This window comes from Parasteatoda tepidariorum, chromosome 6 (genome assembly GCF_043381705.1).
Source record: "Parasteatoda tepidariorum isolate YZ-2023 chromosome 6, CAS_Ptep_4.0, whole genome shotgun sequence".
In the NCBI taxonomy this organism is placed as follows: Eukaryota; Metazoa; Arthropoda; class Arachnida; order Araneae; family Theridiidae; genus Parasteatoda; species Parasteatoda tepidariorum.
In genome coordinates, this window is record NC_092209.1 from 61,218,023 (window position 1) to 61,234,267 (window position 16,245).

A 16,245-nucleotide genomic window follows, 5' to 3' on the forward strand; every position below is an offset into this window, starting at 1 on the left:
CTTTTCAATTTTTTTTAATATATTATATTATTATATTACCTGCATGTATTATATTACCTGTTTATTAATATATAAAGCATGCAACTATAGTTGAAAAATTGATCTTTTCAGACTATATTATTTAAATTTTTATTTGATTTAATATCATTAAAATATTACTTTTTTGAAAAAACCCACTTGAAGTTTTCAATAGCACCTACTATAAAAATTATATGAATATTTGAGTTTCTTTTACTTTACTAATATTAAAAACTTAATCATATAAATCATGCAACTCTATTTGACAAATTTATGCTGCACAATAAATTATATAAAAATAAATGTGAAACAATAAGTTCTAGTAAAAAAAAAAATTTTTTTGTTGAAAAAACCCACTTATCGTTCCAAGTGGGTTTTTTCAAGGTGGGCCCACCCAATAAAACCCGGGCGGGTTTTTTCAAAGTGGGCCCACTTGGCGAACCCTGGCACAAACACATGTTGCAATTTGACCCACATAAATCCACCCTTAAACTGTACCTGCTTTCAACCATTCCACTTTTAACTTGGGAATTATTCAATTTATACTCTCTGTATGGCAGCGCAATAATAGGCATTTATAACTTCTCCTGGAATACATTGTGTATTTATTTATATTATATACATTTTTAATCAAAGTTTAAAAAATATTTAAAAATGCTTTATGAATGTGATATATTATAAAGAACATTATTTTATAACAAGTGGGATTTTGAGTAATAATAACAGAAAATATTATTAAAACATAAAATTTACTATTGTTTGACTCTTATGTCAGTCTCTTAGCTCTAGGTACATTCAATCTTTTAGTACTGGGGGGGGGGGACTTTGAATCCAGAAAAAAAACTTTATTCTGAGGAAATGAAAAGCTCCGAGAATTTTCCCCACCCACTCTGCATTTGCTTATACATGCATGAATGTTTCCAATTAATCATAACTATAATATATTTCCCATGGTGCGTAAACTATTATAATTTACGAAATTTGTTTAAATGAGTTAATTTTTGCTATCAATCAATTTAGGGGATTTATTAAGTTACTTTGAATATTTAGTATAGTTATTGGTAGATCTAAAGTGGCTGCTGAAATGAATGACTGACCACGTTTTTCCTCTTTTTTTAAAAAAAATTAATTTTTTCATGATAAATGCACGTCCATGCAGAAAGAGATTCTGGAAATCAAAATTTTCGTTAAAATGCGCAATCTCTCCCTTCAAAATTTGATCTTCAGAATCCATCAATATAGGGTGAAAGGGAAGTATTTTAACAATTCACATATTTCATTCAAAGGTATTTTGTCCTCCCCCAAATATTTGCACACAAAAAAAAGTCCTTTAAAGTCAATATGTTTAATAAAAATTTTTCACATACTTAGTTTTTTTTATTGTTGAATTGACTTTTTATAAGCAGTTCATTATTTCTAAAATGAATTTTTTCGTAAATACAGTGAAACCTCCTGTTATGGACACTCCTGCACAACAGACGCCTTTCAATACGGACATATTTTTAATTCCCCGGGAATTTTCTATGAATATACCATTATGTACATTCTCTGCAAAGCGGACACTCCCGTAACTGGACGCAAACAGTCATTTTGCTCCTGAAACGTTGTTTTCTATCTCTACAAACCGGACATTACTTTTTCTAAATTTGAAAAATGAACTATTTTTGCTTTAACTTGCAAGGTAAAAAAAAATGCAACTTTTCACCATTTGTAAAGCATGTAAATAAAAATTTTTGCCTTATCCGTAACTAAAAACATTGTTATGCTATTTCACTACTGAAAAATCAATCTTTCTCCTGTCACCTTGCCTTATCTTTGTAAAGAAAGGAGAGAAAATGGTACTGCACTCCTGAAATAATTCTGACATCGGCATCTTTTCATCTGAACCACATAGGTCATGAGACCCCTCAAGTTGAAATAACATCTCTCAATGCTTCTTCCCCATTGAAAATTTCTTTAATTTTCTTATAAATTTGAAGATTGTATTTAACACAACTAGGGTAAAAAAAAAGAGAACAGGAGTATAATCTTTGAGGTGTTTATATAAAGGAAACATTTATTCAGTCACTTGATAGCTGATCAATTGTGAATAATCAACTCCATAGGTCCTCATGACTTACAGGTATGCATTACTTTTTTTTCTGTGAATCATGGGAGTTTTTTTTTTTTTTTCAAGAAGATTTTAACCATGGTCCCTCTCAAATGATAAGTAGGTGTAAGGGGATGTAAATTTAATAATTGAAACGGACTGAGGACAGAAAGCTCCTATTCAGTGCCATATGTCTAACTTGAGTATCTATGCTGATATGAAAATTATATTTATTTATCTGTAGCTACATCCAGAATTATGTATTTATATCAAACTTCTTTATATATTCTTTTTTATCTTTCTTATTGTTTAAATAAATATTCTTGTAGATATTTATAGTATCCTTGTAGATATTATTTAATTATTTCTACATCTTTGAAAATATTCCTAAAACAATTTACGGTGTTAAATTTCGTTCTTAGGGTACCCTTCCCGTAAACGGACAACTCTCATAAACGGACACATTTTTTGGTCCCATGAATATCCGCTTAACGGAGGTTTTACTGTATATATGACTGAATTCTAGCAAAAAGATGGAAAAAGCGACTTTTAAATGAAAAGGTCCTCTCAATATCTATCATTGACTCATTAGGTGTGAGGAAAAAGTGACTACTAAGTCATTATAGTCTACCTGCCACTGGGTACTATCTGAAAGTTTAAATTTTCAGGTTCAGTTATTTGAATAAATTTTTAATTATGTGTTATTTTGTTATATTATAATAGTTTCAGTAAGTCTACATTCTAGTCCATCTAACTCAGTTTTGAAAGAAAAATTTCGAATTTCGGTCATATTTATACAAAACTGAAAAATGATCTTGGAGTTCAGAGGCTTCAAAATTATTTCTTTGTGGTTAATAATACCATCAAATAGCATCTTTTACTTTCTGGTAGTTACTAACCTGATAATTTATTAACTGATAATTTATTAACAATTGTCATTTCATGCTATTGCTTAGAAAGCTAGTAAATTTACCCATTATTTTTAATTGCGAGATTTAAATAAGGGAACTTTTGCTCTTAAGTGTGCCAAAAAAGTTTAAAAAAAAGTTAGCTTAGAAATAAAATGTTATTTTTTGGTTGTTTTAAGTACTTTTCTTTCTTTTTCTAGTGTGAACAGTGGTATCTGTAGCTTGGCTTTACTTATGGCTGAGCAAAATTCTTATGACTTTTGGACACGTTATAGTAATTTGTGTTTAAAGTGTAAAGTATGTCCACTAAAGAGCGTCATCAAACATATGAAAGGAACCACATTATGTTGCCCAGTGGAACGGATACGAAGTGAACACTGGCAATTTTTACTTTCTGCTTTAAGTGTGGATAATAGTTTAACTAGAGTACAGTTTAAGTCTGATTTGCCATCTTTAGAAGAGCAAGAAGCATTGTGTAAGTTTAGTTAAAATAATAAAACAGAATATTGACTTGAATTTGTCGTAATTTGATTTAAATTTGCCTTTTTTTGTCTGAAATAGGAACATTTCATTAAATAGTTATTGTTAAACAACTAAGTTTGGCCATTTTGACCAGTTTCTTCCGATTTTTCCCACTTTCTTACAGTGTTCTACCTGTAAGAAATATGTTTCTTTCAAAAGAAATCCTAACCCTTAAGTGAAATGTCCCATATCTGAAATCATCGAGACTTCTGCAAGTCTGAAAAATAAATTTTTCCAGATAATAAGTCTTTAAGGTAGACAAACATCAAAACATGCATGAAAACAATAACAAATAGATGATAATTAACATCAGTTTCTTATTATAATGATAATTAACATCAGTTTCATATTGTAATATTTTCTTAAAGGTTGAATAATATTTAAAAACCTAAAGAATGATTATTGTAATAAAATATATATTTTTACTATCTTGCAACCTGCAGAAGTTTTTTGCCTACCTGTGTAAGGTATTTTTTCTTCTTGTGCTTTTTTCTGTCGAATTTGTCCCCATTGTTCTTAATCAAGCCAACATATATGTTAATTTCAGAATTTTTAATCTTGCTATTTTTTCATAAATGTAACTTTCAAATAATTTTAATCCTTACGTGCAGTTCAGCTAAATATTTTTTTTATCTTTTGAATCATATAGAAACTGATTCTACAAGAATAAATGCAAATATGAAATTAATGTACGTAAAAAGTTTTGATTAGGACTCAAATAAATATAAAAATCCTATACTTATTAGTTAAAACTGTATTTTAATTAAATATTGTTATAAACAATAAAATTCATCTGATACTTACTATATACAAAACCGCTAAATTCGAAAAACACTGTCTATTTGATATCTGACTGACATGAAAACTGTATTTGATTTTAAGTTAGTTTTAAAGTGCTTACCTTCTTGTTGATAACCACACTGAGAAAGTTAAGAAATAGAATTATACATTATTCCTTGTTTTTGTTATGTCTCCTTTTTATTTATTTTTATATTTAGTTTCTGCAAAACCATTCTTTTAAATTTTTTTTAGGGAAGAGAAGGAGAAGAAAAAAAGATGAAAGTTATCCTTGTCCATATGGATATTCATCTCACAATATTAGTGATATATGTAAATATACTGCCCGCCTTTTAACTGTATCCCAAACATTACAAACATTAATTCTAGAAAATTTGCCAATTACTAAAGAAGATGCACTACATCTTGCAGAAGTAAGTTTTCGCTGTTTAGCTTATCTGGTTTTATTTTTTTATTTATTAGTAAAGTGCTACAGATATTGAAAGAATTTTCTTTTTATGTATATGTTACGGTGAAAGACCGAAATCTGGAGAATGTCGACTCTCACCGGTGAATGTCCGAAATATTTGTTATATCCAATTTTATATTCATTTATTCGTTTTGTTGATATTATTATATTTATTTGATATATTTATATTTATTCTATATTTTAATACTTACTGACGATAGATTAGAAGAAACATCAGTGTTTGGAGTCTCGGGCAAATATATACCGGGCAATGGCACTTGACCTTAAAAAACATCAGTGTAGGGTATACCGGGCAGTGGCACTTAACCTTAAAAAAAGATCAGTGTAGGGTATGCCGGGGAAATGTATACCGGGCAGTGGCACTTAACCTTAAAAAACATCAGTATAGGGTATACCGAGCAGTTGCACTTCACCTTAAAAAAACATCAGTGTAGGGTATACCGAGCAAATGTATACCAGACAGTGGCACTTAACCTTGAAAAAACATCAGTGTAGTGTATACCGAGCAAATGTATACCAGTCAAATGTAAATGTATGGCCCGATACTCCAAACACTGATGTTTCTTCTGATCTATCGTCAGTAAGCATTAAAATATCGAATAAATGTAATTATATCCATGAATAAATTCATATCAAATCGAATGTAATAAATATTTCGGACATTCACCAAAGCGACTAAGTGATTGTCAACATTCACCGGTGAGAGTCAGCAACCACCGATTTCGCTCATTCACCGTAACATATATTCTTCAAATTCCTACCTGAATTTGCCAACATATCTTTAGGTACTAGAGTAAAACCCTAATCATCTGTATTTCCCAATCTTTGTTTTTCAGTATCTTTCCTTCCTGCATCTGACTCTTGAGTGGGTTTAAGACTCTCTCCATTTTTTTTTTATCCTTAGTTGTTGTTTCTAATTAATGAATTGTGATAGATAACTGGTAAATGTACAAATAAAAATTTTGATGCATTGTCTTGAATACAAATCATTTTGTCGGTATTCACTGTGGATTGATCACTGTTTAATATTTAAAATATTTTTAACTCATTTTATTTAATATAAATTTTAAGATTTTTGGCTTAAAAATATCTTATTAACAGAATTAAATTAAATAACAAAATATAAAATTATATGGAAATATAATAATATAAAAAAATTATTTATAGAATATTGTACTCATATAATTTGTTAAATCTTAGATGTAATAACATAAAGTTGAATATTTGTCTTTTGAAAATTACATATTTTATCCTGCTAATTTCTATTTAATTTTTTATTTAAATGTTTTTAATAACATGTTTCTAATAATATATTTTAATAAATTATAGAGTTAAGTTTAATAGGACAGCTATTTTAAGTATTAAAAAAAGGAAATGTGTAATGTTCTTAAAAATTAAAACAATGTTTTAATGTACATATTATTTGTTATTGGTAATTTAAAATTGTAAGGTTTTGTGAGCAAGATCATTGCTTTTTTTTTTTTTTTTTTTTTTTTTTNTTTTTTTTTTTTTTTTTTGATTAGATAAACATTTTTATAATTAAATAATTTGTGAAATTTTTAAATTTTTTTTAGGTAATATAATATCTAGTAGAGAAAAGAAGATATATTTTACCTTATTCACTAAAAAAATTCATAATTATTATATAAAAGTTTTTACTTGTAATTTTCATCAGAAATATTTCAGTCAATATAGTTTTAAAATATACATACATTTGTAAATGATTCTGACATAATTATTGTTTAACATAACAGTTTTATTCATTATAAAAGTAAAAAAAATAATAATAAATTGACATTAAATTACAAAACCTAAGGACCCTGATTTAAAGTAAATGATGTTATAAAAAGTATAGTTTAAAATCTATCTTCTAGGGCTTGAAATCTACTCTTTTAAAAGAGTTTTCTTTAAGATGCTATCCTTTTTCTGATGAAGTCATAGAAAGTGAGTCAAATAATTTTGCTATATAACCTATTACTATATTGTATCTTAATTATTTACTTTTTTTCATTTTCAATCGTATTTCAGTTGTATGCAGAGGACTCTGGGATTCTAATGTTTTCCTGATAGATTTTAGTGCTTGTAACTTGAGTCTTGAAGGTTTGAATTCTATTCGAAATGTCATTTTGGTAGGCATTTTACTATTTATATATATTTTCTTCCAATATTTTATGATTGTTCTATGCATGATTTGATAATTTCTGTTGGGAGGGGCGGGGGACAACTCTCGGCTTTATGAGCAGTGTGTGGATACTGTGTTGAACTAATCAAAGAAGCAGTGATGATCAGAATGAATAAAATTCAACATATATTTATTTTGGCATAAAACTTGAACAACAAGAGTCTTCGATTAATAAATCACATTTTGTAACTTGTAAAGTTACCCCCACAACTTGATAGAATGAATAAAATTCAACATATATTTATTTTGGCATAAAACTTGAACCAGAGTCATGGATTAATAAATCACATTTTGTAACTTGTAAAGTTACCCTCACAGCTTGACACGACTTGATAGAATACATAAAATTCAACATATATTTATTTTGGCCTAAAACGTGAACAACAAGAGTCTTGGATTAATAAATCACATTTTGTAACTTGTAAAGTTACCTCCACAACTTGACAGAGATGAATAATGCACATGCCCACTGTACAAAACACAAAACTTTGGCATTACTTGAAAATTTTCTGAAATGGGAGTGAGAGTACCACAGTGGTATTTATATACATTTACAATAGTTCTAGAAACCAAAGCAATATCATCTGCACATCCAACAATACAAGCAGGAAAAACATAGTTGTGAGGATTGGATGAGGGAAGGGCTAAATGCGGATAATACCACCATGATTCATCACCATGGTCATGATTTCACCATAACCATGGTAACCAAGGCAACAGAAATCAAAGATCAATCTCATTGATGCACATTATGATGTGACTCTTCTTTTTAATATTGTCATCAATGAAATGTTTACAAGCAAGGCTTAAATTCAGTCATGTTCCCAAAATTGTCTGTGTTAGCTTTACTGTAAATTTTAAGATGTGATGCAAGCATAATATAAATTTAAATATTTAAAAATAGTACAGTGGAAAGTCTCGTATCCGGAATCGGCGGGACTTCCCGAAGTCCGTATATTTGATTTTTCCGTATAATTGACCTCCAAGGTAAACAAAGCTTAAAATGATCTGAATCTAAGAAGCTGCTTAAAATGATCTGAATCTAAGAAGCTGCTTAAAATGAAACATTTTATTATTGCTGCTGCTTAAAATGAAAAAAGATGCTTAAAACAAAAACAATTATTGAAGGAACTTTCCTTGTTGTAATAATTTTTTTCAATTTGATAATTTTTTTCTTCATAAATTGATAGAGTTCAAAACTAAATTATGCAAAGCATTTGCAAAATAACAGCTATCCCACAGAAAATATTCTGCAAAAAGCATTTTGAAATCCCAATATAAAGAAAAGAAGGAAAGATAAGAAACAAAATGCATTACATTCTGAGGCTGATCTGTAGATGAAACCGCGAATTGTAATTCAATTCTTTCCAGACCATTTAATTACTCTAAACGAACATTGTCTATACGACTAGATAAAATCGAGATCTTTGTAGGTAGCCGAAATCTTCTTTATCAGTGTGGTATCAGCATTAGCTTAGGCAAGGGTATGCACATAAATTGTTACATCACGTGCATCTTTATCAGTGGCTTTAGAGAGCAATTGTATCCATGTAGCAATGTGTGTGTTTCATTGATATTATGCGATATATTGCCCAGTACTAGTTCTAATTATATTTATCTTCTACTCTTTGTTGTAAATTTTGCTAAGTTGTCCATGTATGTTATTTTATCAACTATTAACATAAAATTTGTACTTAAATTCTTTTTACCAAGTTAAAGTCAGTTTAGCTAAAACTTTTTTATTTCAAAATTTCATAGAAACATAAAGCTAGGAGAAATGTCCAAGTATTTCCTGATACTTTAAGATACAGATTGCCTGTGTTTGAAAAAATGATGGGATTAACTAGAATTATTTTTAATGGCAATAACATTGGGGATAAAGGTGTAAACATGATCTGTGAAGCTGTTTCTGATGATCGTTGGATCCAAGGTAGTTATCACAAATTTTTATTTAGCTTTTTCATTTACAAAAAAATTATTACTATTAGTTTTTTAAGTGCAAGTTTACTAGGAATAAACCTGCTTCAAACTTCTAAGAGAATAACTAAATGCAGTTCTCAAATGTTTGTGTTTCAGTTATGTTTATCAAATGATACTTTTTACAGATAAGGAAATTTTCTTGAGAAATTTTTTTTAGTATAATGTAATTATAAAGAATCAAGTGAAACAAAAAAAGATTAAAATGAATAAGAAAATTAATTATAAGAAATTCTAAAAATCTGCACAAAAAAAAATGGTCAGTAAATAAAAACAAATCTTATTTATTTTATAAATTAAAACCCAAGTTAATTCAATTTTTTAAATTAGAAACATTTTCTGTTTTTTTATCTGTCCATTTGCAAGATTTATATATAACATGGTTTTCCTGTTCATTAATTATAGATTCTCATTTGATAACTCTTCATTGGACTATTTCTTCTGAGCAGAATATGAGAGTGCGGGTAAACATGAAATATCTAATAATGGCTTAAAATGAATTAATTTACAATAAATATTAAAAATTTTAATTGAAGAAATTATGTCTACTGCCTTGTACCAAATAAATGTTCTCTTGTTAAATCTAATTTCTTGTAAGATCCAGGATCCTTATTAGTGGGTTCTACTTAACCAGAATAAATAGTTACTGACTTGCGTCTAGAAACAAAAAATTATTTGTTATGTGAACTGCCTGTCTTAAAAGAATATCTGCTATGAGATTTGATAATGTTTGGATATTTCTATTGTTCTTTGAATTTTACTTTTATTAACTTCTTGTCCAGTATCTTGAGAAGTACTCTTGTAAAATATTTTTAAATAATGCATTAAATTATACAAAACTGACCTCCCCAAACAAATTGGGATTGAGGTGAATTAAACTTAGAAATCTTTCATGAGAACCCTTATTTTTGTTGCAGATTTGGATTTTCCAAAGAAAAAAGTACCCCAACTTGACTTGCAGGTTATTACATTTTAGTTCGTACATCATGCTGTAATTGCAAAATAAAGATTACATAAAAAAGAGATCTGAAGAAATGTATAATTGATTTAGAAAAAAATTAAAATAGTGTTAAGTTGAATAAGTTCTTAATACTTAGAAACTATTTAATGACCAACCTCCTTCATCACCCCCTGAGGCTAGGCTGACTCTAGTTTGAAGATGAGGATTTTTGTACCATCTTTATGTTACAATTGCAGCTCTGTCTAAGGACAAAAATGCAACAACTTGCAATTCAAATCAAGGTTTTTTTTTTTTTTTTTTTTTGTAGGTACAAATATTCATTTACTTATTTATTTTAGAAGTATCTTTAGATTTTTGATACAGTGTTTATTTCTTGAGATTTATGAAAATTTCCATTTTTTTTTTTCTGTGTTGAATATCTTTAGTGAACTCATTGAAATACTATAAAAATCAATTTGTCCAGTTTTAAATTTTAATATCAGGTCACATGAGACTGCTTGGAATACACTAGTGAAAAAAAAAATACTATTACCTTTAATATATTTTTTTTTTAATATTTAGCATTGGATTTGCAATGTTGTGGAATAACAAATGAAGGTGCTAAGGCTATTCTTGAGCAAATCACTGCCAATAATGTCATACAACTTGTAGATCTTCGTTTAAATGAAATTGGTAAGAAACTTATTTTTTAAAAAAAAAAGAAATAACATTTTTTATTGAACATTGGTTGATTGTTTCTTATTATTTTATTTTAGCTGGACCCATTCTTGATCGGATATCTCTGCAATTAGGAGTCAACAGTTTTGGTAAACTTATGAACGTTAGTATTTACGAGTTCATTTAATGTTGCACTGGATTTTCCTTCTTGTAGTTACTTCTTCATTTGTGCATATTTAAGATAACTTTCATTTTATATTTTTTATTATAATAATTTCTACTTGAAAATCGACTATATATTAAAGTGGTTTGGTTCATATTATGCTCTTATATTATTTTTTAGTGTTTGAGTGAATAGGTTTGGTAAACTTATGAATGTTAGTGTTTATGAGTTAACTTAATGTTAAACGGGATTTTTATTGATTTAAATACTTCGTAAATTGTGCATATTTAAGATTACTTTCATTTGACATACAATTACCTATAAGAGTACCATGGCTGCCAACCTTTCAGCATTTGCAGAAGCATTTTTAGTTATTTATTATGTGTAGAAAGAGATTTCTGCATTTTTACCCTGCCCGTCAGATAGCTTTATTTTCTTTAATTCAGACGTTGCTCCTCCTCTTGTAACGTCTCCATGTAACGCAATTGCGTTTTTAGTTCCCTCAAAAAGTCCTTCACAAAGGAAAATTTCTCCCAATATTTGATCCATGAGTTCCCTTGTCTTCTGGATTGGGTTCAAAATTACAAGGGTTAAAATTGGGTTCTCTGTTCAGCGACGGTTGTAAAGTAAAATAAAATTTTTATTTATTAGAGCTAAACGAAAGCAAGCCTTTAAAGAGATTTATTCTCTCAAATTTCCATTTATTTCATCTTATCTTGGAGTACATGATGTAGGTTGCAACATATGTAAAAATGACTTATGCAAAATATTTTTAGTTTCTCATCTGTTTCAAAACCATTTAATTTAAGACATACTCCACAAAAAGTTACTTTTAGTACTTGATAATTCTTTTTTTATTTAAAATGTAATAGTTAAATTGGAGCTCTTATTATTTTATTTCTTTTTTTCAGTTTCCTCATCTTCCTCTATGGAAGCCAAGGTCATTTTCTAAAGCCATCCCAGTTCGAAAGAATAAGTTAAAAACAAAAGTAATTAAATTTTTTACAACTTTATATTTTTAAATTATTTTCTTTGCACAGTTGTTCTTGATTTTTTTTTTTTTTTAATATTCCCTTATTCAGGTTTCAAAGAAATATTCTGTTGCTAAGAAGATAATTCGGAAAGAGACTAAAAGGTGATACTTCTTCCAATTTTTTTTATGGTCTAGTTTAACAAAATATTGAAAAAATTTTCAGGAAATTAATTTTTTAAAGTGCATGTAAAAAACGTATAATATAACGATAAACGAGCAGATAAATTTTAAAGTGTAATATGTAAGATAGAAAAAAGAATGCCTTGTTTATAATAAATAAAATAAACTTGAGATTATTCAGATGTGCTTTATGATTTCTCTACTTTTTTTTATACAGATTTTCTGAATTTTATAGCATTCACTGTTTAAAATTTATTAAAACTAATCAAATAAAACTCAAAATCCATGGATTATTAAGGATTGAAGTTGGTTCTGTCAATGTTGATTTTTCAATGTGGCATTTTAGGGTATCATTCACTAATTAATTTTTGTAATGTTATAAATTTTATCTTATTGCATTGAAATTTCAATATCTAAGACTTTCTGTTTGAATTAATAGTTTTATTTTATATAGTAGTATAATATTACGTTACTAACATTCAAATGCTCCAAAATATTTTAAGCGTTTTGTATATTGTATCCTATTGTTGCCCTAATTTTGTATCCTATTTGCTACCGCTTTATCTCTCTATTAATGGCAAAACAATTATTGACAAAACAAGGACTTTTAAAACAAGAAATTTTATTTGAACACTCACCACTGAATTATGACTAATTGAACACCTGCATAAAGGAAAAGCAGTGATGTAATTTGATACTCAGAATTGTAATTTTTTCCTTCAGTTTTTAATACAGAAAAAGAAATATTTATCATACCTGCAGTGGAAAGTTCCATATCTGGAATAGTCTGGTCTCCGGTAAGTTTGGTAAATAGATTTTTCTGGAATACATAATAAGTCTTTAAAGTAAACAGACATCAAAACGACTTTAATTGATAGAAAATAAGAAATAGAAGATAATTAAAGTCAATTTTCAATCCATGTGGTTTGCGTGGTTGTGCTATTTTCCTGGGTTCTCATGTGGTTTTTAAAATTTTGATATTTTAATATGCCATTATATTATACCACAAATTCTGAATCATACATTTAAGTTTGTGATCATTTCTTGAATAGCGACAATTCCATAGAGAATCTGCGTGGTTTTGTCAATTGTTTTTTGGTAGTCGGATTTTCGCTTGGTTTTTAAAATCTCAATGTTTAATACGATATTATTTTGTTCAGCAAGTTTCAAATTCCACTTTTTGAACTGAATTATTTACGATTCACACGCAATCCAATCTGGATTAATTCGCGATCACATTTTATCAGTTGCTACTACCAATTTTCATAGTTGTTTAATGCTAGATTATCATACACAGAGAATTTCGGATCACACATTTGTAGAATTTGTAGATGCACTTGATTTGTGATGATTTTAAAGTCCACATGGTTTTATAGATCACATTTTCTACTGTTTAGGATTTACACATAGTTTTTAAAATTTCAATTTCATTTTTATTATAATATTATTACGATCTGCAAATTCTGAGTCACACTTTTGCAGAATCTCTTAATGGCCCACTTTAGTCATGACAATTTCATTTCCAATTCACAATTTTTTCGAAATTTGAAATTTTTGCACACTGAAATTGAATACATGGTTTTTCGCGGTAATAATCTTTTTATGCATTGCTGTGAGGAAAAAGATCTGTGATTTTTCTGTGCTGTAGTTAATTACCGAATTATTTTTCCATGATATCCAATTTTTTTTCTTCTTCAGATTGAAGCGGAAATCCGATTAATATCGTAACAATATCAGAAATCTGAAAAAAATCATGAAGCGGAAAAGCAGAGTATTTTCATCCTTGCATACTTTGTTTTAACAAATTGCAAGTGTAAACAAAGAAACAAAATTTTTCTTATTGGGAAAAGAGTTCTGTTTATTTTGATTGCTAAGAAGTGTCTGGAAAATAGATTCAGTAAACAGATGTCTGGATATGGGACTTTGTACTGTATTTAAAATTTGGTTATATTTTTACCTACGTAAACCAGCTAGTTTGCTATTCTCCTTCTTCCTACTAGAGAATTATGTATCATAACTTCTTTCTTGTGTCCTATAATTTTTGGCCTGTTTGATATGTGCATGCAAGTAGAATCATTGTTATATACAGGGTGGCCACTTACCTGGAAAACCTGGAATTATCAGGGAATTTTTTTTATACTGGAAATATCAGGGAAATTTGGATAAGAACCTGGAAAAATTATGGAATTTTAAAGAAAAGCTAGAAATTTTTTCTTTGATAATTTTTTTAATTTCACTAATTTAAATTATTTACTAATTTTCTTAATTTAAATTATTTCATCCATTATACCCACTTTTTTAAAAGGAAATGTATCGTCAAACTGTTGAAATATCATCAACTTAGCGATACTTTGCTTGCATCACAATTTGCTCCATTACAGCTCTGTTAAACTAGAATGCCACATAAAATTCTGCCACGGTTGCTAAACGAATGTAGAAACCTTTGACCGCTATGGGACTGTGCAATTTAGGAAAGATTCTGGTGGAGGTGGAAAATGGGATTAGGAAATTAGCTTCTGTTTTTAAATTCTCTCCTTGGGCTGAACCCATTTATGACTCAAGTTAGTTCCAATGCTTTGGTGGTAATTTTTTTTTCTATTTTAACAAAATGTTTTTGTATTTTTAACTTTATAAAATTCTCCAAAAATTAGTTGGTTATAATTTAATAACAATAGATTTTATATTGCACTCTTTTTCTGAAAGCTTTTCTACTCCCATTCAAAGAAATCTATAATTATTTTTTCTCAGCAAACCAACCAATCACATTTTTTTACAATCGCTAAGAGCAATGTTTGTCGACAAATCTTTACGATTGTTGAATTAATGATTTTTTATTCAAAATTTTGTACCAAAACATTAAAAATTAATTAAAATCTTGCCAAATTGTCAAAATAAATTATTTTTTCCAAGATGATATCTTAAAAAAATAACACTTTAAATAAAATATTTTATAATACCGACACTTTTCTTGTACACATCCTACACTTTACAAGAAAAAAGAAACAAAAACCTGGAGATTTTAAGATTTTTATCTGGAAAACCTGGAAAAATCAGGGAAATTTGAAATCTGATTTGAGTGACCACCCTGTATATAGTATCAAATTATGTTTTTAACCCTAAGAAGTAGCATTAAAATAAATACAGTTTGTTAATAAATTTACTGCACACGAAATAGTCTTATTAATTTATAATCATATTTTTAATTTATAACTTTGTGTTTTCTTTTGTTTGACAATTTCTTACTTGATAATTATCTTTATAATTTGCAAACATTTTTTCTATAACCCAAAAACAATATAAACTTACAAATATGCATTGCCTTTTATACAGTCTTGAACAGGCTTTCAGGATATCGTGTGAAATTATTGATAGCAAAGAGGGAAGTACAAAAGATGCCATGGTACAAACAAATGTTCTTGATGAAGTAAAACATTTAAAGGTACTATTTCTTTTCTTATAATATTTTAACTAAATTTTAATACTTGATACTGTTCGATACTAATTGATTTGATTTCTATGCTGGTTCGTTTGATAACGAATTAATAAGATATCATATGGACTGTATTTAAGATTTTATTTTCATTGGTGCTACAAGCAAGCTCATGCTATAAGATGAACAACCAAATTTCAACTGTTTGGGATTACAAGAAACGGTGGCAAGGATGCTAAGACAAAGATGCCAAGTTGGCACAATATTTCTGAGATATTGAGCAGATACTTTTATGAAATAAGTTTAGGCCTCTTTACTTGCAAATGAGGCAATCTTTGAGATTCATTATGACAATCAATGATTATTTTTACATCAAGGCTCTGGAGTTGTGTTTTCCCTTATAGCTTTAATTTTCCTGTCTTAAAATAATAATAAAAAAACTGGAAAAAAAATTTCCTCCAAATTTCTTGATGTATCAGTAAATACAAATTAGTGTCTGACATATATATAGATATTATTTTATTTTAAATTCAGTTATGCTGTATTTATTTTTCATTCTAATAATAGATAATTGAGACATATTTATCATACTATAATCTGAAATTCATTTTTATAATTAAAATCCTTTGTTTTAATAATAAATAATGCTCTTTTTTATAATAAAAGTTTCAAATTAAAGTGTGAATCTCAAAAGTTTGTATAAATATATCTTGGAATTGCTGGAGCCTGAGACAGCTCGGGCTGCAGCTTTTTTTCTGGAAACGGAACGTAGCTAAAGCGTCTAAAATTTTCTGGCTGCGGGTCCTTGCTTGGTATTTTTATTGTTAAACTGCTTTATTTAGTTTTGTGATACAATAAGATAGTTAACTGGTAAGACTTTACTCTAAACTTTAACTTAAAGTGTTATAAAATTTTAGT

At 28.1% G+C, this 16,245-nt stretch overlaps 1 protein-coding gene across 3 annotated transcripts in view; it reads left to right on the forward strand.

Annotated features, from left to right (window-relative positions):
• LOC107451153 (uro-adherence factor A) overlaps nt 1–16,245 on the forward strand; it is a 28,421-nt gene that overhangs the window by 4,184 nt on the left and 7,992 nt on the right. For all 3 annotated transcript variants that reach the window (XM_016067166.3, XM_043052159.2, XM_016067167.4), the window contains exons 2-11: nt 3,216–3,490; nt 4,570–4,748; nt 6,679–6,748; nt 6,833–6,933; nt 8,745–8,916; nt 10,486–10,596; nt 10,680–10,744; nt 11,656–11,733; nt 11,827–11,879; nt 15,228–15,336. In XM_016067166.3, the coding sequence (XP_015922652.1) occupies nt 3,250–3,490; nt 4,570–4,748; nt 6,679–6,748; nt 6,833–6,933; nt 8,745–8,916; nt 10,486–10,596; nt 10,680–10,744; nt 11,656–11,733; nt 11,827–11,879; nt 15,228–15,336 (1,179 nt within the window). In that variant the 5' untranslated portion in view covers nt 3,216–3,249. The remainder of the gene's footprint in view (nt 1–3,215; nt 3,491–4,569; nt 4,749–6,678; nt 6,749–6,832; nt 6,934–8,744; nt 8,917–10,485; nt 10,597–10,679; nt 10,745–11,655; nt 11,734–11,826; nt 11,880–15,227; nt 15,337–16,245) is intronic.